Below are 23,117 nucleotides of genomic sequence, written 5' to 3' on the forward strand. Positions count from 1 at the left end.
ACAGACTGAACAACAGGGCCTGTCTCTTGGAGACAGAATAGAGATTGGCTATCGAAAGGAGACAAAATGGGAGGGGTTGTTTGACAGAGACCCAATCAGAGGCACTGTCTCACACAGACTGAACAGCAGGGCCTGTCTCATGAAGACAAAAGGGGAGGGGCTGTTCCACAGAGACCCAATCAGAGACACTGTCTCACGAAGACTCAACAGCAGGGCCTGTCTATCATGGAGACAGAATGCCGATTGGCTATCACAAAGAGACAAAAGGGGGTGTGGCTTTCTTAGAGACTCAAGGGGAGGAGTTATCTCAAAAAGACCCAGTGTAGAGGGACAGTCTCCTCGGTCGTGTTCGTTTAAAGATTGCTGGCACCCTCCCAGCCGTATGATGGGAGGAGCCCAGGGAGGGCGTGACATCGCCGCTCGTCGCTGCTGCATGGGGGCAGGTGGGTCGGCAGAGTTCTGCTGGGAAGGCCCGGTTCGAGTGAAAACTCCACCCAGGAGTCACGTCTCTTACCGACTGGGAGCCTCTACACTGGAGCGCACCCATAGAGACCCGCGGGGAGGGGGTATCTGAGAGATACCAAAGGTGGGGCTGTCAAAAACAGAGAAGGGGAAGAGTTAACTGCCACAGGTGCTCTGGCATGGCTGCGAATGTACCGAAATGGAAAAGAACACAAAATCCAATCGGACAGGGACACAGTACACACAGTGAATAAATACCCAGACTGGGACTTTATGAATTATGGAATAAGACAAATATTTACCAAGGCCTGCATTAATTCACTGCTTCTAGCCTTATTCACATAATGGCAACAATACTAATATTGTGTGAATTTCTACTGACGTGCTTTTCAAATGACTGCACTATAATCTTCCGGAAAGGTTTAATTAACATGTAGTATAGTATGCATGCTAAATTTGCCTGGAGAATTACAGCCAGCTCTCTGACAAAGGAGTTATATCGCCACCTGGTGGTCCTCCTGCAGAACATTTCATAAGAGAATGCAGTCCTCACATAGCAGTGATCACCCAACGCATGGGGTTGAAGGGGTGCTGCTATCGCTCAAGAGCAGGGGTGTGCGTAAGCAACGCAGTGGTAAGACACATTTAGAGTACAGCTATCAGCCACAGGGATACTGCATGTTGGCTGCAGTGGGCATTCACAGGTGTATATATATATAGAGAGTGCAGGGATCAACAGGTGCGTGGTCTTCACTCACAGGTGTTTGTAGATTGCAGTGATTATGGATCACAGATGTGCAGAGTGCCTAGAGAGAGGGAGGGAGAGAGAGAGAGAGAGAGAGAAAGAGGAGGAGGAGAGGGAACGTCTAAGACCCTGTGGCCGGTCTCCGCTCCAGCACTAACATTCCCCGTGCGCCAGACGGGCTTTGATCCTCCCTCTCTCCCTCTCCAGAGCGGACTCTCCACTGCTGTCAAACACGCTGCTCTCTCTCTCTCTCTCGCCGCGCAGAAACTCTCCAGCCTTTCCTCATTGAGAAAACACACCGTTCTCTCCCGGTGAGGACGCGCGTTCTCTTCCTGCGAGCGCAGAGAACACAACCTGCGCTCGTACGGAAAGAAAACCCATCAATCTCGCGCACATCCATCCGCCCCGCCGCCAGAGGTGGAAAATACAAGGATCAGTAAGTCCAAGCCCTGCCACGTGTTTTTTTTTTGTGTGTTTTTTTCCACCCATGAACTGAGCCAGCTGATTTCACCAATTAGTTCCACCTCCTGGCTGATCACTCGTGCCAATGAGCAAATCCAGGTGATTGGAACAAAATACTGGGCAGAACTTTTGCTTTCTGAACCTTGATTTTCCACTTCTGGCAACGTTACACAACCGCACCCATTTCACACTCATTACACACAGCAAATTCCGCGCTATATCCCCTTAGCGCGGACACACACACCCATACGTGCATGCTCACGCACACACACGATTCACTTCCAAGAGGAATTCATTAATGTTTTAGGAACAGACTACCTTGGAGAATGGGGGCAGCTGGAGTACCTTGCTCACTCTACAGCTCTAACCAACAGGCGCACGTTTCTGTCCCCGTTAGAAAAACACATTTCAACTTTCAATTTTCTCCCAACTAACAAGGACACTTTTATTGTTACCGAGCTCCTCGGCACAATGACAATCAGGTAAATTTCTCTGAGACCCACAGCGCCTAGCTGCTGCTTCCTTTTTCAGACCGCAGAACCCGTAGTTGTGGACGCTCCGGGAGTGGAACGTGTGCAGGGAGACTGTGGGACTGAGCAAAAAGCCTGGGGCTGGTGTGCAGGGAGACCCCCATGTCCTGCAGACTGAAACCCCTCCTTCCTCTGGAGCCCAAGTCCAACTGAGCATCACTCACCTGCTGCCGGCACGTCTGACTTTCCACCATACCGCGGGGGCAACCCACGCACTGGAGCAGGGTTTTTTTTAACCCTTTCTGATCCAGGGGACCCCCACTCAGGCACAAAGGCAACCATGGGACCCCCATCATTAGATGAGAAAGGGTTATATTTTAAAAAAGGCTTTTAGGTTTTGAAATATTTTCCCAAATCTATTCATCATCACTGCACATCAAGTCTAGCCAGGGGCCCCCTACAGTACCTTCAAGGGCCCCCAGGGGTCCACAGACCCCCTGTTGAAAAACCCAGGCACTCAAGCCACCCGGCAGGCTACATACACCCCCCCCCACCCCCATATTTTTTCTTGCCTCTTCCACCTCCACCTCTCATTCTATCCATTTCACTTGCACACCCATCTCTCTGACCCTGTCCACCTTGGTTACACACACACTTTCTCAATAAAGCCAGGATAGTCAAGATCCCATTTGTACACACACAAAGCCCGCCCCCCCCCCGCCCCCCACACCCTTAAACACCAGGTTGACACACCGCCACAGTCAAGTACTTTATTCTTAATAATGTCTTTTTTTTTTCTTTAAAAAAATCATTTCAATATACAACACAATTTTTGACAAGACAATTCTGTTAACAGCTAAATTCAGCTCCAAGTTACAGGGTGCTCAGAGCATAGGCAGGCAGAGAGAAAGAGAGAGAGAGCAGAGGAGGGGAGAGAAAGAAAGAGCGAGAGAGAGAGAAAAAAAGACAAGAGAGAGTGAGAGAGGAGAGGAGAGAGAGAGCAGGAGAGAGGAAGGGGGAGAGGGGACTACAATGCTTAGTACAATATTACAAATAAAACAAAAGGATTTTTTTTCCCCAAAATAAAAAAAAAGAATAAAAAACAGAAAGAAAAGGTGGAGCGCAGAAAGGCTGGAGCGGCAGGGCTCCACTCCTCTCACATGCAGTTTAGTCTCCAAGAGAAAAGAAGGCTTCAGCTTTTCTGTGTCTCTTTACTTTGTGCCACAAAAAGCAGAGGCTGGACTGAGTCCCTGTGCCCAGAGCAGCCCGTACTGTCCACAGCGGCCTGTACTGGGGGACACCGGAGATGAAGTCTGTACTATGGGAGGAGCGCAGGGAGGAGGAGGAAGAGGAGGAGTCTGCTCCAGGGCAGAGAGCAGTGGGCTTAGTACTGGGAGGGGAGGTGTCGCATCTGTATTTGGTGAGGAGGGGGGGAGAAGGGGGAGTGGTCTGTACTGGGGGGGTGGAAAGGAACGCCCATCCCCGTGTTCCACTGTCACAGCCTTTTGTGTCACGGCGTTGAGGAAAGAGTCCGTCTCTCTCTCTCTCTCTGTCGCTCGACTCCGCCCATAAGGCCACGCCCTCCGCCCGTCTTCAGTGTCGGTGCGTCTGTCTGTCTGCCTCCAACTGGCTGGGCAGACGGCAGCGAGAGGTGGTGGGGGGGGTGCTGGTGGAAGGTGCGCGTGCGGGAGGGCGGGGGTGGGGGGCGGGGCGGGGGGGAGAACATGGTCCGTGGTTTAGAGGAGGTGTGAGGCGAGAGGTTAGGCTCGAGACCAAGGACAAAGATAGAGGGGTGGCTGGGTGGGGCCGGGCGGGGCGGGGGGGACTCAGGGTGGGATGTCCATTCTCTAGCCCCCCAACACAGAGACGCAGTACAGTCACCACTCTGTCTGTACCCCTGCAGAAAGAGAGAGAGCAGAGTCAGCATCGCAACCAGTGATCATGCTCTGAGTGAGTATGTAAGTGATTGTATGAGTGTGTGAGCGAGCGTGTGTGCGTGAATGACCACTACTCTACCTGCTATCTGGAGATGTAGGTGTACGTGCGTGAGGGCGACCGCCCCTCTGTCTGCCCATTGGCCGACACATTCAGGAAGTCCCAGATGAGAATAGTGTCGTCATGGGAACTGCTGATGATCTGGAATTCATCAAACTGCAACCGGAACACACGGCCAGAGTGCTCCTGCAAGGTACACAGGTTATCATCATCATCATCATCATCATCATCATGACCGAGACGCCTCCAGAGCGACAGCACTGTAGGAGCACACACTCACCACCAGGGTGCGCAGGCAGAGGGTACCAGCTGGGGCTCGGGGGTCCAGGGCAGCCTGGAGATCCCACACCTTTATCTTACTGCAGGGAGGGGGCGAAACAAGGACAGGAGAGAGAGACAAGTTAAATACGATTGGCTTATTCATAAACCAAATGGGGTCCAGTGAATTTTTCTATTTAACACTGATATTTGAAAATGAAATATCAAGATAACTGAATATGAATATGAGGGGTACGTTACTTTTTTACAGAGAGACCAAAAGGGAACCACGTACAGCACCGTTTTGTGAAGCCAAAACATATTTGCAGCCAATGCGTTTCTCGTCCAATAAAAATTATGGAAATCAAGCAAAAGTGTTTCAGACTACATTTTACTGTTGCATTCATGCTGTGAATTTAAAACAGAACAGTAATTTCTCTGGTCTACACCCATAGGCTAACTTTATAACAGTCATTTCTCTATAGTCTACACCCATAGGCTAACTTTAGAACAGTAATTTCTGTAGTCTACAACCATAGGCCAACTTTAGAACAGTAATTTCTCCAGCCTACACCCAGACATAAAAATAATCCAAAACTACTGATTTGACAGAAACATAAAACAAAGTTCAGGGTTACATCTTCATAAACATAGAACAATCGCATAAAACGATAAACTATAAACTTACAGCAGTCCAGCGTTCTCACGGACCATGTTTATGGTGGACGGCTCAGTAACACATGAGCTGCCCATCAAGGACACAGGACAGGACTGCTTTCCCACTTTCAATCCCACTTTAAATACACCTTCAAACTGGTTTGCTGTCACAACCTAGTTTAACAATCCCACCGCAAACTGGACCAGAATTGTCCAAATAGGAACCAAACCGGGATTTCCCAGAGAGAGAAACCGGACAGGAATTTCCCATAGATAGCTTTGGAATGGTGTGGTTTGGGGAGAACCGTCAGAAAATTTTGGGGGTGGGGGGGCCTTGCTGTACGTTCCATTTCATTTATTACACTATTGGTTGACAAGGACATCATGGTTGGGGTACATGCCTGTCCAGTGAGCGCTACTGAGCTCACTACCTAACGGAGGACTTGAAGTGGTGTGCAGTGATAAGACTAAAGAACAGTACCAGAGGACCACAGAAACAACTACTGATCTTTGAGTAACCATATTCAATGCTTCAGATCTTTCAATTTAACAAAGTGTATTATCTAACCTATGAAGACTTATTTATCTAATAGTGCTGAAACATTGCTGGCAGGGCCTTAAGACCAACGATCTGATCTCAGAACACTCCCAGGCCATACTGATGGTCACTATGCTACATGATTGGCAGTCGCCATGTGCGCTGGGTGAGTCCCTCACCCGTCGTAGGCTCCGCTGACGATCCTCTTGTTGTCGAAGCGGATGCAGCGAACCAGCTCCTCGTGGCCCTCCAAGACCCGCAAGCAGGCGCCGCACTCGATATCCCAGAGCCTGAGGAGAGAGAGACCAGCATGCTCTACACCACCGCCTACGGAATGATCTAGACTCGTTTACAGAAACGTCTGCACTGTCAGTACTGCGGCCACCTAATCACACCCTTTATCTGATTGGCCACACAACCCCTTGCCTCCCTGCCCACTTTGCCTCCCCCTAAATGAGAATCAAGCTCCCAGTTGACCTGCTTAGTTAAATGAAGGGAAAATAATTTTGTCCTCCATTTTGAATTTATAAAGTTCATTCTCGGATTCCATGTATTCAGTAAGAGCATTTGTGGAACAACAACAAAATTAGTGTAGCTTCTTTTCAGCTTAGGTTACGCAACCGTGTCGTGATATCTGCAAATTACCTCCATTTTTGGCGTACACACACTTGCACATGTGTACGCACATGAAAATGCATGCCAGCACACACACACACACACACACACACACACACACACATTCTCAGACTCTGACCTGATGGTGTTGTCAGAGGAGCCGCTGACCACTAGCCTGTCTCGGTACTGCAGGCAGGCGATCCCACGCTTGTGCCCGTTCAGAGTGCGGACGAACTCGCACGTACTGGTGCTCCACACCTACAGACGGGAGAGAGACAGACAGATTAAAGCAACACCACAAACCGAGCCAGCGTTCCACAGGTTCCACAGAGAGACTGTCTGATCTGACACAGATGTACTGGTGCACTGCAGATACAGAAACAGATTAATCCAATTAATCACACACACACACGCAGAGAGCAAAAGCAAGAAAAATGACAAATTACATTCATTATGCAAACAACCATACTGGTGCTCCGCAGCTAGAATAAAAAGGCGAAAACAACAGACGAAAACAAACGATACCCATTAGTCAGCATGTGTGCTGGTGCTCTGCTGAAGAGCAGGTGTGCACACACCTGTACTGCAGACACCCAGGCCTCCCACCATTTTGTCCTAAACAGCAAACTGTGACAATCCGAAACCAGAGGGCCTACCAGTAACTCCTCCTTCGGTTTTTTTTTTTTTTGTTTGCTCGTCATTTCCGTACGGTAAACTTCAATTCGTTCTCTCTCGATTAGACTGGTAAATCGAAATTCCTGACTGCCTCATTTTTTTTTAAAAATGCGACACTCCCACGAACTTGGAATTCCTTGCAATATCTGTCATCTAATTTGACAGCTATGTCAATTTTGACTGAATTTCATTTTTAGTATCGGAAAGAAACAGACATATGAAAGACATTAGCCAATAAAATCTTTAGGCTCTAAGATAACATCACCTAGCCAGTTTCCCTAGTTTAAAAGCCACCACCTAGCTAGAGGTAAGGAGGAGTGTGTGTAAAACTATAACCTAGTGTGGTTACTAGCTTAGCAGCGTAATTAACACAAATGGCAGTTTGAGCACTAACAGGTGGCTGGAGGCACGGCCATTTTGAAACTGCCATACCAGTTATTTGAATGCAAACTGGTGAAACCTCTAGTAAACACGTCATAACTATTTATTGGTCTGGGTGATGATGTCCAAACTGGGCAGTGAACATTATAGTATCATCTGCAGATTTCAGTGAATTAAAACTGCCTTTTCTTTGTAACAACATTAGATAAATACAAATATCTAAAAATAGGGCACGTTTGTGACAGAGAAAGTAGGAACCAAGACTGATGTCACTTTCTCGACTAAGGGTATAAGTGTCCAACTGATTCTTATAACATGCCTTGAGAATGCACTTGCTTTACATTTTTTATAGGAAACACAAAGCCCGATTTAGAAAAAATAAAACGGACTAAAGAATGAAGTATGCATGTAAAAAGAAGTACATTTATGATTACATTTTATATACGTAGAGACACCCCAGCATATCAGTATACCTGGACTACAGATCCGACCGCTTCCTAGAGACAATAAAATGGATTTATGATTTGCCCACACGAGACAAATAATTTATTCTTCAAAGACTTAAGCACAGATGTGACGGGTGTAAGGGAGACAGACACAGGGCTCTGTGTGTGTGCGTGCATGTGTGTGTGTGTGTGTGTTTCTACTAGTCCATTGTTTGGAACACTACATTAGCACTGATGGTGTTAAACTTCCCTTTGTCCATTGTTTCTCAAACACACAAACAGATGCGAAAAAACAGACACCCTGACAGAGAAGCAGAGTGCCTTTCAGCCACAGACTACTTCTCTAAATCTAATGATTAATGTTCACAGACTGTGTTCAGCAGGCTACCTTTACACTCCTGTACATCACCATAATAAATTATGAGCAGGTTCTGACTGAGCTACAGTGGGTCTCCCTCACTTTCAGTAACGTCTGTTACACAACAACGCCCCCTCCAGGTCATATGTGGAGCGTACAGGACACAAATACAGGCCCAGTTACACAGGGGCATCTCTGCTTAAAACCTGTACATAAGTCATAATGAATGAATGTGGCATTTAGCCGATGCTCTTTTCCAGAGCAACTTACACAGACGTTTCAACATTAAATTCATTCATGCAGTTGGATATTTACTGAAGCAATGCAGGACAGTACATTCAAGAGAGTACAATGGCAGCACTGCAGATTGGAACCGAACCCACAGACAATGAATTACAAGCCCAGGACCCCAAATATTATATTTTACTTATAGGTTTCCCAAGTGGGGGGCAGAGAGATGGGGGCAGCGTTGTGTAACAAAGGTTCGGGAGGCAGGGCGACAACGGGGGGGTGCGTTGAACTACAAACTACCTGGCTGAATGCCCAGCACTGCTACCACCAGTCAACGCTAACCCACAAAGCCCCAGATCAGGAGTCCAGCGCTCCACACCCACCACCACCCCACGCCGACGGAGGCCCACCTTGATGGTGCGGTCCCCCGACGCGGAGACGATGTACTTGTCGTCGAAGTCGACGACGTTGACGGCGGCGCGGTGGCCGACCAGCACGCGGCGCAGGCTGATGTCGGTGGGCGAGGCCATGTCCCACACGGCGATGGAGCGGTCCTTGGAGCACGTGACCATCAGCCCGTTGCAGAAGCGCAGGTGCAGCACCGCCTCGTTGTGGTGGATGAGCGTGTTGAGCACCTCGCCCGAGTTCACGTCCCACACCCTGAGAGAGAGAGAGAGAGAGGCGGAGCGGGTTCAGAGGCCCGGCCTACGCAGGTCACATGGCCTAACGGACCCGGCCCTCGTGGAACGCGGCCGCGCTCACCTGACGGTGGAGTCGGAGGAGCCCGTGACGATCACCCGCTCGTCATACTGCAGGCACAGCACTGACCCCGTGTGACCCGTCAGGATCTTCAGGCACTCCAGAGTCTGCTTATCCCAGATCTGAGAGAAAGAGAGAAAGAGAGAGAGAGAGAGAGAGAGAGAGAGAGGAGGGGGGAGAGGTGGGGGAAAGGGTGAGAGGGAGAGAGAGAAATGGAGAGAGGGAGAGTGCAGGAAAAGTGGAGAGTTGCAGAGAGAGAGATACACACGTTGCTTATCCCATATGTGAGGGTGATAGAGTGAGAGAAAGAGAGGCAGTCACACATTGCTTTTCCCATATATAAGAGCGAGACAGGCTCACTCACACACACACACACACACACACACACACCTTGATGGAGTTATCCCTGAGGCCGCTGATGATTTTGTCATCGTCGTACTGCAGGCAGTAGACCCCTTTACTGTTCTCAGAGCGACACTGAATCCTCTGCAGGTTGTGCCTCCCGCACCGCCAGTTAGCCTCAATGGTCTGACCGGAGAGGAGGCAGAGAGAGAGAGATAAAAACAATGTTACATGGAGGACAGCACATATTTTAGGAGGTTATATACAGAATCGCCATCATGTCTAGTGTGGTACCAACCGGATCAGTGATATGGACAGGATAAGGTTAGAGACAGGATTACTAAGACATTCGAAGGAAAATACAATCTCACCTCAATATCCTGGATGATTTTGGGGTACAGGGAGTGGTAGTACGAGTTTGGTGGAACTTCTGTTGTGCGATTCTTGAACAGGTACTTCTCCCTGTAAAGAGGCAGACGGGGAGATAAGGCCACTGTGTGTCTAAGGCACACTGGAACCACACCTGGCCAGCAGAGGCAAACAGTGCTGCTCCTCTATGCTGTGTACAAGTTTGAAAAGCATCCTCCCCTCTCAGACAGACACCCCTACACCCTCCCATCTAAGACGGAGTTCCGTACACTCTCCCCTCTCAGATAGTGTTCCCTACATCCTTCCCCACATTCTCCCCTCTTTGTTCCCTACATCATCCCCACTCAGACAGAAGTCCCTACACCCTCCCATCTAAGACAGAGTTCCCTACACTCTCCCCTCTCAGTTAGTGTTCCCTACATCCTTCCCCACATTCTCCCCTCTCAGATAATGTTCCCTACACCCTCCCCTCTCAGACAGACACATCCCACCCAGTCAGGCCCCTCCCCTCCCCTCCCCTCCTCACCACTGGTGCCTCTCGGACAGGCCCTTCCAGAGCGGGTCGGTGCGCACCATGCGCTCGATGAGCTTCTTCCACAGCATGCCCTCGGAGATGACGCGCTGCCACTCCTTGCACACCAGCTCGGCCGAGCACAGCGAGCGCGCGTCCAGGAACGACAGGATGTTCTCCGCTATGTGGTCCAGACCCTGTGCTGCAGGCCGGGGAGAGCATGCAGAGTTACAGAGCCAGCCATGAGAGAGCATGCATCTGCAGTACCTGCATATGTGCTACATTACATTACAGGCATCTGCAGTACCTGCATATGTGCTACATTACATTACAGGCACCTGCAGTACCTGCATATGAGCTACATTACATTACAGGCACCTGCAGTACCTGCATATGAGCTACATTACATTACAGGCATCTGCAGTACCTGCATATGCTACATTACATTACAGGCATCTGCAGTACCTGCATATGTGCTACATTACATTACAGGCATCTGCAGTACCTGCATATGTGCTACATTACAGGCATCTGCAGTACCTGCATGTGTGCTACATTACATTACAGCCATTTAGCACATGCTCTTATCCAGAGAGACTAACAACTTTTTACACAGTATCCATTTATACAGCTGGATATTTACTGAAGCAATTCAGTTTGAGTAACTTACACAAGGGTAAGGGCATTGTCTTACCTGGGCATCGAACCTGTAACCTTTGGGTTAAAAGCAGTCCTCTGACCGCTATACTACACCGGTGCCCCCTACGCTACACAGACAGCGGTCCTTACCTGGCAGCGCCGTGATGAAGTCCCTCTGCAGCATGGGTTTGAGGTAGGAGTTGATGTGGCCGTGCTGGTAGTGACACATGCGCGAGATCAGGTGCTCCACGAACTCCACCTGGTCTGCCTCGGACCACTGATCGAACAGCTGGATGCACACGTCCTTCTCCTTCTCATAGTTCCCCTCCGACGGCCGCTTCCTGGAGCCCGTCACCGTCCCGTTACTGATCTGGGGGTCAAAGCGGGACGGCAGAGCCATTTTACACACGCGCAGAAACCTCCACAGGCTGGAATGTGCTTAGGAACATCAACGCATCTTGTGCTCACTTCAGGCGTTTTACCCATGGACAGTGCATTGTTGAATTTTATATCGTATAGTGTACTGAGTGAGTGAGCTTATATCCAGAGTACACTGAAGAGCTCTTCCCATGTAGAGTGCACTGGTTTTAGAGTACACTGGTGAGCTTTATAAATGAAAAACACACTCGTAAGATTTATTCCAGGATACAGCGTACAAAGATTTAATCCAGCAGTGTATGATTACAGTATTTTATAATGTAGAGTGGAAAGCTTTACCAATGTGGTGTATATTGGCAACCCTTGAGTTCGTTACTCCAGCACAACATACCATGAGACTTTCACAAGGCAGAATGTACCGGAGAGTTTAGCTTTACGCTGGAAGAATATGCAGGCAAGCCTTACTAATGTAGAAAATACAGGCAAGCCTGACTGATTCTTGCAAGCCTAACAAGTGTGGGCTTGTGCAACAGCTAGCTTTATCCACGTATACTGTTAAATAGTGTAATTTCACTCAACTGTATTTAATGACAAGGTTAACCAGTCATTTGCAAACCAGCTGTGTGTAGATATGACGGAGTGTGCTGGTGAACTTCTCCTCAGAGGTTTATATTGTGCTGGTTTGCTTGTCTTGTGTGTGGTAATTTATAATGTGCAGCTTAGCTTATTTACACTGGGTGAGAGTGTGCATTTTTGTGTACAGAAGGCCTTTTAGAAGTCACTCTTTGAGTCTGAGAGAGATAGAGAGTGAGTGAGAGATAAGGAACTACAATCATTTTTACAATAAAATAATCCAATTAAAAAAACAGCATGAGAAAGAAAGAGACACAGAGAAACAAAGAGAGGGAGAGAGACAGACAGAGGGAGAGATGAACCTCGTACCTTGAACACAGTGGTCTTCTTTGGGGAGAGATCCTCATTCTCCATGACAGAAGTGTTCTGGAAGAGAGAGAGAGAGAGGGAGAGAGAGAGAGAGGATGAGTGAGTGAGAGAGGGCGGGGCACGGACGGCAGCACAGCAGCGAGACACGCAGGCGGCAGCGGGATGCACCGGGGCGGGGCGGGGCGGGGCGGGACGGGGGGGGGGGAGGGGCACAGAGACAGGAGGAGCCAGTAACACAGCCAGGTACGGGACACGGGCATTTCCACACCCACCACGCCCACCCCAGGTATCTGCCCAACTACCCGCCGTATTGAGTCTAGGTTCAACCCCGGCCATTTTTACTGCTCTGGTCCTAGCGGCCGCTTCACTGTTAAATATGAGCCATACTCAGGATTTCCAGAGAGGGGAACCTGGATATGCGGATGGAGAGAGAGAGAGGAGAAGAGGAGGCAGGACCTATACAACCACCATGTAAGGCTGAGTGTGCGAACGCGGGCTGCTGGGTTTGGAGTGTGGAGTGGAGGCCCAAGGCGCATATTTTCCCGGTTTTTGGGACTGTATGGAAATCTCCTGCAACCGCACCCTCCCCACCCTCCCCCCCGACACTCTGAAGAACTATGCCTGCAGAGGTCTGGGATGCATTATCCTACAACCACAGCAGGACCACACTTCTTGGGCCACAACCAGGAGCCCGCAGAATGAACAGAACAGGAACATGTGTGGTCCTGCAGCGGTCACAGTGATAAACCACATCGCTGAGGTCCAGACATGGGCCTAGCACCAAACCCTGTAACACTCCCCCTTCTTGTACCCCACAAACACACACACACACGCAACAGAGCAAGGTTCACACATACAATCAAGCTGTCAACACACACACACACACACACACACACACACACACACGACAGAGCAAGGTTCACACATACAATCAAGCTGTCAACACACACACACACACACACACACACACAGTGGAGGGGTCTCAGGGACTGGGGCCCTTTCCTGTTTGCTAACATGGTGGCTGAACATCATCATGTTTGGTGTGTGCACGTGCGTGCGTGCGTGTGTGTGTGCATGTGTGTGTGCAGGCGTGCGTCCCTCAGTCTTACAGTGGAGGGCCCGTTGGCACGGAGGCTGGCGGAAGGGATGTAACAGTCACATTGAGGCACACAGAGAGACAGACAGACAGACAGACAGACGCTGTAAGTGCACATGCAAGAGCAGCAGGCAAACAGAATACAAAATGATGCAAGCAAACAGGACCAAGAGGCAGGCAGGCAGGCAGGCGGGGGGCTGAGGGGTTGGGGGGGGGGGGGGGGGGGGGGGTTAGGTCTCACTGTTGCTCCCATTGGGTCTCGCTGGGCCCAGCCCACCCCGTTCTCCCAGAAGGCTTTGCAGTGGACTGAACTAAAGCAGCAGACATTTCCCACAACCTTTACATCTACTCAGTGAGCCGGCAGCAGCTCAGGGCTAACAACCCAGACCGGTTCAGACCCCAGCAGAGCAGCACAAATGCGTTAAAGGAGCTGAATGTGAACGGGGCCAAACCTGGTGCCAGGAAGTGGGAGCATCAAAAAGAGTTTAGGGTGGGGCATGGGGGAGGGTCTATGCGCATGTGAGGGGTAAATCTATCTGGGGCAGGACGATCATAACTGATGGAGGGCAGGACCTCAAAGGGACACGATTTTGGGCGAGGGTAGGGTTAAAGGGCATAATCTGGGGCAGACTGCAATTTCCTATGTTCAGTCCCAGCTCCATTCCATATCATGATCCAGAGAGAGAGAGAGAGTCCATGTACTCCTGCTACCAGGACGCCTGCTCACCAGCCTCACGTTTTGGGCGCGTTCCCCTGACTGTGGGCGGGGTGAAAGTAGAGGCTCTGCCCACAGCAGACGGGTGAAAAATTACAAGTTTGAGGAGAGACAGAGCAGTAGTCACTACCCTGCAGGCAGTGTGCAAACATGGAATAACGACTTCCCATGAAAAACTAGCCAAAGCTTCGTATTCTCTCCCTACGGGTTAGATTCGCAAGTACCTGGTTTACTTAAACCAGCATTTACTACGCAAATCCTACACATGCTCCATGATTCTGAGTGCTTCAACTACTTTCCTGAATTACGAGATGTGGGAAGTCACAGGGCTGCACAGCACCCTTACAGAAAAGAGTAAACCTGCATTGGGGGTGGGGCTGGGTCCTGTCACTCAAAAGATAATTTGACTCATTGGAGATGAGTTACGGGGGGGGGGGGGGCTGAGGATTCCTGTCTGGAGTAAGAGGGTGAAGACTGAATGGGTGGCACAGCACGGACTAATGGGAGCGCAGCAGGGGGGGGAGGGGGGGCACTCAGCACACGGGAGGGAGTAAGGAGTAAGGAGCAGAACCTGACTGTGGCCCCGGGTACTGGGCATGCTCTGTAGACACCGCAGTGCACACAAGCTCTCTGCCACCGAGGAGCAGCCCAGCCAGAGAGAGCGAGGGACAGAGCACTGCGGAGGGAGAGAGAGAGAGAGAGAGAGAGAGGGAGAGGGAGAGAGAGGGAGAGGGAGAGAGGGAGAGGGAGGGAGCGAGAGAGGGGGAGAGAGGGACAAAGAGAAAGAGAGAGGAAGAGGAAGAGAAAGACAGTGAGAATGGAGAGACAGAGAGAAAGAGAGAGAGAACAAGGAGAGATGGAGAGAGATTACACAAGAGCAAGAGAGAGGATGGAACAAGAGAGAGTTGAGGGGGAGGAAAGTGAGGGAGAAACAGCTATTAGAGCCTCACCTCCACACACACACCCAACACACACACACACTGACAGACACAGACAGACAGACAGACAGAGCGACTCAGTGTCAGTGAGAGCGCACACACACTGAAGCGCTGCTGGAAGGAGAAGGGAGGAAGATGGAGAGGCACGTTTAGTCACTTCTACACACTGTGCTACCGAGACAGGAGGGTGGGGGTGAAAGGACAGTGAGTCTGTTAGGATGGTGCACTGAGAGCACACACACAGGCACACACACGCACGCACAGGCACACACAGGCACACACGCACAGGCAAGCACACGCACATACACAGGAGCTCCACCAGAGAGCAGCATCTAAACACCTGTGTACACCAAATTATACCACGTGTTGAATCTGTGTGTGTGTGTGTGTGTGTGTGTGTGTGGGGGTAACGTGAATGCGTGCAAGTGTGCTTGTGTGCATGTACAAGTGGGTGGAGGGGGGGATATACTAATCAGGATCAGCTAAATTTCTAGATTACATCTGAAATCTGTCGGAAACTAAATACAATGTCTATTCCTCAAGAACACTACTCTCAATGTGAACTGTTACACTAACCTGACTCATTTGGATTTCTGACAAGAGGTAGTGGGGCCACTGCATGTACATTACCTGCCACTTAAAAGGTAAGTTTGGTTTTTTCGACTCGGAACCATTCTTCCGAACTGTTTCTCTCTCGCTGATTGGTAATGACAATAATTCTGTAATATTCTTTGTGGAGCTTTGGTCACCCCAAGAAACCACTCCACTCTGCTTTTCAATGCAGTCTAATGAGGCCACGCTAACTATACTTGAAATGCCCTCAAATGTGGTTTTCCACCTAATAAAAGCTTGAATAGCATATACGCGTTCAGTAGTAGAAGTGTGAGCAGTTACTGCTCCAAATTTTGCATTACAGAAACACTTCCTCACTTGCAATGCAGCAGGCTGTATTCATGTGCACCGGTGGGTGTGGCGGTGCAGTTATGCGCTACAGTAACTTCCTTGGCGGCGCATCACACACTCTTCTTGCTGAGGTTCTCACCGAGAACAACATCTGCTTCCGCTAAAAAAAGTAGTCCGTCAACTGAAACATCAAATACCTGGTAATGGATGATAAGAAGTTACATAAATGAATGTTCCCCTTCAGGCTGTGCAGTTATTTTGAGGGAGGTTATTTTATGGGCATTTCAAGGCTTGATTGCATGGGCCCACTAGACTTCATTGCAAAGCAGAGTGGAGCGATTCTTGGGGTGACCAAAATTATTGTCATTACTGAGCCGTATGGTTGAAATAGTTCAGAGATATGGGTCAAAGTAAAATAAATAAATAAAAATACTATTATCATCCACTTCTCTAAAGCCACCGCCTCCATTCACAAAGAATCACAGCCTACCATTACACCCACATATTATACAGAGCAGGACAAGTTGGGGAAGGATGACATCACACTGCAAACAAACTGCAGTGCATGCTGGGGGACAGATGACCTCACAATGTGTGAAGTACATACTGAGGTGAATGTGGGGGGAGGATGAAATCACACTGTGTGAGGGAATGGATTCATCCCTGACCATAGCAAAAGCCATATTTATAAGCAAAACTAAGGCTGGAGGAATCCTCATTTCTCCAGTTTCATTTCTGACTACAAGGCAGTAGCAAGACAGAAGCCACAGAAAAGAAATGTGTGGGGATATGGCTTTTGTGTCATGGTCCTCAAAAGGTAAAATGAGAAAGAGAAAAGGTCCCGACAAGACACATTTGAGTTTCCTTTCTGGGTCAGCTTGTCCTGCACTGATGACATCACACCCATCGATCACCTGACTGCAATCAACTTAGAATATTCCAAATTGTTTTACAATATCAAGCCCTTGAAATGGACATTCCTACATTAAAACACGTGCGCGGGTTCCAGAAACTATCAACAATTTGGCAAATTAAAGATCTACCTGTGTTCAGTTGCAGGAAGATGCCATTTCTAAAAAAAAAAAAAATTAACTGAAAAAAAGAGCTAATTCACATAATTTTCTTTTACACAAGCACGGTACAATTTATATAAAGATTAATGTGAATGAAGGAAAGTCTGAGCCACTAAACTTAAATTAAATGAACCAGCTGAGGTTGCATACAATTTTGTTACTGAATGTGTTGACGTGAAAACGGTTCTGTTTGTAAAAGCGGTTGCTCTCTTAGGCAGAAATAAACCACAAATTGAATCTGCGTGTTCATCAGTGAACTAGGCATCACAGGCTTTAAATTGTTTGTCAGCTAGCTTGCTAGCTAAGTAGCTATGCTTTTTAGAGTTCAGTTACATTGAGGTACACTGTACCTTCAAGCACTACCTTCTCTGACTGTGGGTTGAAGTGGGTCTGTCCGACTGCTAACGTCGTGAGAGGCTGGAAAGGTTCTGGCCCATGAACTGTCCGTGCAGTGAGAGTCTGGGCTGGATCAACCACGTGGACCACCGACCATGCAGGGCTCTACAGGGCTCCCATTTTAGAGGCTCCTGAAAAATGATGTGTGCTAATGGGAAAAATAATTTAGGAGCACATATACTAATTGGGCTGCATTAGTATGGTCCTACATTTTTTAACAGAAATGTGCTCCTTAGAAAAAATGTTACACAGAGAGGCTGAACAAAGTCTTGGCCTGGGCCTCAGTAGTCGCACTGGGTCGAGGTTCTGGGTGGCTAAAGTGGGCCTTGCCAGTGGGTCAGTGTTCAAATTCATAAAAAAATTCTGCAAAACCTTCAAATTTCTACCTTTTCTTCCCCCAAAACCTTCAAATGTTGTTAAAAATGAAAGAAATGACTGCTCATCACAATTTGTGTGTCCCAGTTACTACCATCACAATCCTTTTTTCATGTTCATCATGAATACAGTGGACAATTATTCTGAAAATGTATAATTGTTCTATTTTAGATTGTTCAAACCATTTTGATAAACAGAAAATAAAAACGATTCTCTCCAAGTTGGTTATACACTGCGGTTACTTAGCAAATTCAAACACCGATCTGCCTTTGCAGCCCCTATTCCCGGCAACCACATACACTTCCCTGCAAGTCATTCCATACTTTCTGAAATTGATGCGATTAGTCGTTTGCTGTGCCATGAAATTCAGACGGCCATTAAGTAACTGGGGAAAAGATACTCGTTAGCATATCCACACTTAAGCGCGTTTTCCAAGGACTATCACAGCAGATTACAAGCTAGTTGCCCAGGGTTACATACCAGAATAGAGGTCTGAGAATCTGTACAGGCATGAGTAGTCAGAATTTGAGTAGACGAAGAGCGATGCTCTACAGTCAGGAATGGGAGAACAGAACTGACAGGGCATGGGTCTCTCAGTAATGAGCCTTCATCTCCACTCAGAAACCTCATGTGAAAAACTCTACACTAAGGGGAATAATCTAATGACACGTTTATTCAATCTTCACGCCGTGGAGCTTATTCAGGCCTTCTACTGGAAAATAACTGTTACTGACCCAAGTGCATCGTTTAAACCGAGCATTCCTTTTGCAAAACACAGCCACTGTCCTGATGTGCACAGCTATCTTTTCTGGAAGAGTTCAAATTCCAAACGGAATTTTCAAAGCCCCCTTTCAAAAAGGAGGAGGCTAATTGCACCCGCCAAGTGACGACAATCCAAGATGCGCATTTAATTACAAGCTCAATCAAATCTCATTCAATGGAGACAGCTGGGATGAATACCATAATACACAGTGTACCCTCAGGACAGGGCAAATCACTGCCTAAGAATCACCACATTGTACACAGAGCTCAACTAATGAAGACAACAAGCAAAGAGTGAGAGAGGGCCAAAAATTAGAAAACAATCCATCCAAGTTTCATCAAACTGTGCTGTGCACATTGAAACAGAATATGGGGTGGAACTTTCATGTGGCTTGGAAGAAGAAAATGATTTAAACTTCTACAGAAGCAGCCGAATGGAAACAGGTGCTGGCTCCAATTTTGGCCGTAAGGACACAACAGTGGCATGGCCAGAGAACAAAGATTACAAGAATAAACAGCTTGCCTATGTAGCCTACACATTGTAGAAATGCATAAGACTAAAATAGTTTTCTTCATTTTCACACAGCCAGAAAACTTAATATCATTGTTCACAATGTTAAAACCAATCTTAATAAATAAACAAGATTATAATTATATATGTACTGCGTGTGATCGAGCAGTTTTATATTTTGCTCTTATGTATGTGAATGACGGAAGAACTAATGACTCTGGCAAAATCACAAAGCTATGCTTGTGCAGGAGCTAAACATGAAAGGCCTTGCCTTTTCAGTTTGAATGAGGAAAGAATGGATGTTGAGGTGTTTTATGAGAAGGACCCTGGATCCCTGTCCCTCAGTACATCCTGTGCACACCAGATAAGAGTGCAATGCAGTACTGTGCTGTATGCTAACTACATTACCACGTAGGAAAGCTGCCATCTTAAGCAACATAGCCTACACTGACAGCTACATATTCACTGAACATCGCCATATCAACATGGGGGAATGCATAGACAACTGCATGACTGAACCCATTATAATTCTACTTGATCTCAATCTACTGATTTTTCTATCCTGTGCCACATGCACTGCTTTGACATATCCATTTGCTGTTGTTTTCGGCCTTGCACCATCTTTGCTCTACACACACACCACTTACCAACACAGGTGCTTTGAGTAAGATAAAAGCACTAAACAAATACCATACCAAATAATATTATCAATATGTGAAAACATTTCCAATAATATTACTAAAACACAACAGATAATGAATAAAAGTACAAAAATAAATGTGAGCCAGTCATATGGACAGCAGGCTACTTAGCAACTTGATAAAAATCCACATTTATACTTAAATTAAATGTGGAGCTGAAACAGCAATGTAGCTATATCAATTGTTGCACTCACCTAAGCCATTCACACAACAAGAAAGTAATTGCAGAATCAAATCAAACCTTACTGGTTGCTCCAAATAATGAAGAGTATTTAGAACATCCAGTAAGATTCAATATATATTTTTGGACTCACCTAAATTATGTAATAAAAATGTAGCTTTGAAGAAATACAACTGTGGTGTCAAAACAAACCGTACTAAGTGCTCCAAATAATTAAGCATATTTCTGGTTTGTTAATGGTAATAAATTAATTTGGCAAACTATGAACACAAATAAATCCATGTTTATCACATGCTGTTTCCACACAGAATGGCTCCATATACAAATATTTTAACTCACTGCTATTATGATATGCAGTAGAAAGCAGTGTTTCAGCTGAACACATTCTTAAAATCACTGAGCTACAAAATGTAATATTCCTTAGTGGAACTATTAAAATGACATCTTATCTGAAACTGAAAAATATGTGAAAAGTAAATTATTTAATACTTCACTCATGGTGGTCCCTTCAATGATCCTTGTTTTTTGTGATGTACATACTACATAAATGAAATTGATATTTGGGCTCCAATATTTGGATGAAATGGACAGTTTTCAAAAAAAAAAAAAAAAAAAAAAAAAAAAAGGCCTAATCAAGTTTTTTGAAGATTTTTTTTCTTGAACACAGAACCATAAATACATGAATATGCAAGATATTGAGTAACAGCAGTCCTTTCCAGGAAACAGAGCCAAGAAGAGGAACAGTAGCAAATTGCCAAACGTTTTAAGTGTAGAATGACATTAGCCTAACACTCGCAAGTGCCTGAAGAAACGGCAGGCACGATATAACCACATTCAGCACAACTATGCTCCCAAAACAGACTGAACAGGAAGCTCTCTTCTAATCAAATTGATCCTGAGACAACATAATCTGTTTGGCAGGCCCCATACACAGGGCCACTTTCCACTTTATATCTTGCTTATTCTGTAACCTATTTAGCTGGGCTTTTAGAGAATGGTTTCCTCTACAGGCTTCAAACCCTTTAACCCTGCAAATAGCAGTGCTCCCAAATAACATAATATCTGGTATTTAACAAAGATCCGCCTGTCTCTGTCTTCTGATCTGTTTGAGGGTATCACCTGTCTGGTTTAACAGGCGCAAGCGTCTGCACAGCTTCCTTAGCTAAATGAATTTGAGATTGTATTATTACAGTAACTATCTAACCTAGTCTGTTGCCAGCCATTTTTGCACTACAATAGCTAGCACAGCTAATGAACTAGCTTACGCTAGCTAGCTAATGTTACGTTTGCTGGGTTTAGGAATCAAAACAACGAAGCTCCTTCTCTCTTGCATACAAACACACTGTAAAACGGACATACACAGGAATACATTAAACACATACACTTCAGCGATTAAAAAAACCCAAAATACAATTACAACACGGGTAAAACTGGCTAGCGGTTCAGTCAACCTCAGCAATGACGCCACAGGAGATAGCCGAAGCTACTTTGATGGCGAACAGCTCGCTAGCTTGCACGCTAATTTAACTGTCCGTTAAAAATACACGCCAGTAGCTAGCAAGCTACATTGCTAGCTAGGAACATTTGGAACAAAATGTCCTGTACAGCCAGTTCACGACAGACGTACATTCCGGCCGATATTTAAACACTCAAAGATAGTCAACGAACTACGTGAATACCAAACACAACATATTTTCACAAAGTACTGCCTAGCTAGTAGGCTAATGTTTCTAGCTGAGTTACTTCCTTCTACGCAGCTTTAAAAAGCGCATACACGCAATCATACATTCACACACAGCGTGAGAAACTCAAACCTACAGCGAACAAAGGCCAGAAATTTACTCAACATAATTTACATTTATTTTATTTTTACGCGAATGTGTCTGCTTTGTGCGTTTTACCGACACATCCAGCGAGCTAGCCAACTGGGCAATTGATGGTTGGGCCGAATGGCGCAGCGGCGCCGCAGTGAAACGCTCACCCACTATTTGAGCCTCATAGCCGGGAAGTCCTCAGACAACCCTGGCCGCTAATAGTACAATTTTGTCCCCACCTTCACGTTTCAGATTCACCGTGGACCCTTCGCTGTCAGTAAAACCAGCTGCTCTGGGTATCTGTAGTCTTGTTAATCGAGGCAGTGTTGCCCTCAAGAAAAATATCGACCTCCGGCCCTCCCTCTCTGGATTTGTCTCTTTCCCTTCTGCTCCCCCTCCTTTTTCTCCACCTCTCTGTCGGTCTGGGTTCATTTCTTTCTTATTAATACAAGCCTCCTCACCCCAATCTGTAGGTCGTCGCTTCTGCCTCAGATTTTCTTTCCAAAGGAAGACGAACTTCCTATGTAAACTTACCATCAGCTCCAACGTCTTGTCCTCCATCTCCGGCTCCATGTTGTTGTTCCCCCGAAACTCGCAGTGAAAATGGAAACCCAGCCCTGCGTCTGCGGCCTGCGATTCGGGCTACGTCACTGCGCACAGCACAGAGCGATACAGCACCCTCCTTCTGGCACACATAGCCGATTGGCCAAGCCTTGAAGTAGAGGGTGTTATTTTGATGACGTATTCGCTTAGATTGGTTGATTCTGTAGCAGATGCGATCCTGCGTTTCTCGCATTGACACAAGAGTGAGCCTTTGAGATTTTCGGTAGTGGCAGGTAGGTAGCTACTCGGCGTAGACAAACTAAAGATAAAACGGGGAACGTGAAATAATATAAGTATCGATTAATGATTAGGAAATGCACAACAATACATTACGACAGCGTTCATTTCAGCAGTCTTATCAAATCAACGAGCGCGCACCTCCAGCTAGGTACCACTTTTTTGAAGCTGAGTGGGGGAGCGACTCATTTAATCCACAATTTGGACGTAATTAATTCAAGATTCTTATTTTGAATTACTTCAATAATTAATTAAACGTAGCTTAAAACATATTTCCCCCATATATGAATTCCTACTAATTTCATTTCATACATTCCAATGATCATCATTCCCAGTAGATTGATAACCTGGCCATTGTTAGCTCACCTATATATTTGTTACATAATGTCTTAAAAGGTCTGCACACCATGATTGCATTTTTTTTAGTTTACACCCCCAGAAGCTGGTTATACAACCGTTCAGATGAACCAACCCTGGTAACAGTTTTCCTCAGAGAGCAGCTTGTTCAGACAGCATCATGACAATGTATCAAAGCGACGCTACCAATAGTTAGCAGAGGGGGCACAGGAGGACACGCAC

At 46.9% G+C, this 23,117-nt stretch overlaps 1 protein-coding gene across 4 annotated transcripts; it reads right to left on the reverse strand.

The window, feature by feature from the left end:
- Positions 1–2,895: 2,895 nt before the first annotated feature.
- LOC118223625 (F-box/WD repeat-containing protein 11) lies at positions 2,896–22,389 on the reverse strand. Of its 4 annotated transcripts, XM_035410380.1 has the most exons (14): positions 22,233–22,364; positions 14,616–14,720; positions 12,234–12,290; positions 11,064–11,283; positions 10,290–10,476; positions 9,766–9,856; positions 9,443–9,580; positions 9,056–9,174; positions 8,704–8,953; positions 6,342–6,460; positions 5,767–5,877; positions 4,415–4,493; positions 4,156–4,320; positions 2,896–4,036 (listed from the first exon to the last, which is right to left on the reverse strand). In XM_035410380.1, the coding sequence occupies exons 1-13, from the start codon at positions 22,269–22,271 to the stop codon at positions 4,159–4,161; spliced, it is 1,677 nt and encodes a 558-aa protein (XP_035266271.1). In that variant the 5' UTR covers positions 22,272–22,364; the 3' UTR covers positions 2,896–4,036; positions 4,156–4,158. The 4 variants fall into 4 exon arrangements, with proteins under 4 accessions (XP_035266271.1, XP_035266272.1, XP_035266273.1 ...); XM_035410381.1 differs by lacking the exon at positions 14,616–14,720 and having other exon boundaries at positions 22,233–22,389; XM_035410382.1 differs by lacking the exon at positions 14,616–14,720 and having other exon boundaries at positions 22,160–22,265.
- Positions 22,390–23,117: the final 728 nt, after the last annotated feature.

Source organism: Anguilla anguilla, chromosome 3 (genome assembly GCF_013347855.1).
Source record: "Anguilla anguilla isolate fAngAng1 chromosome 3, fAngAng1.pri, whole genome shotgun sequence".
Lineage (NCBI taxonomy): Eukaryota > Metazoa > Chordata > Actinopteri > Anguilliformes > Anguillidae > Anguilla > Anguilla anguilla.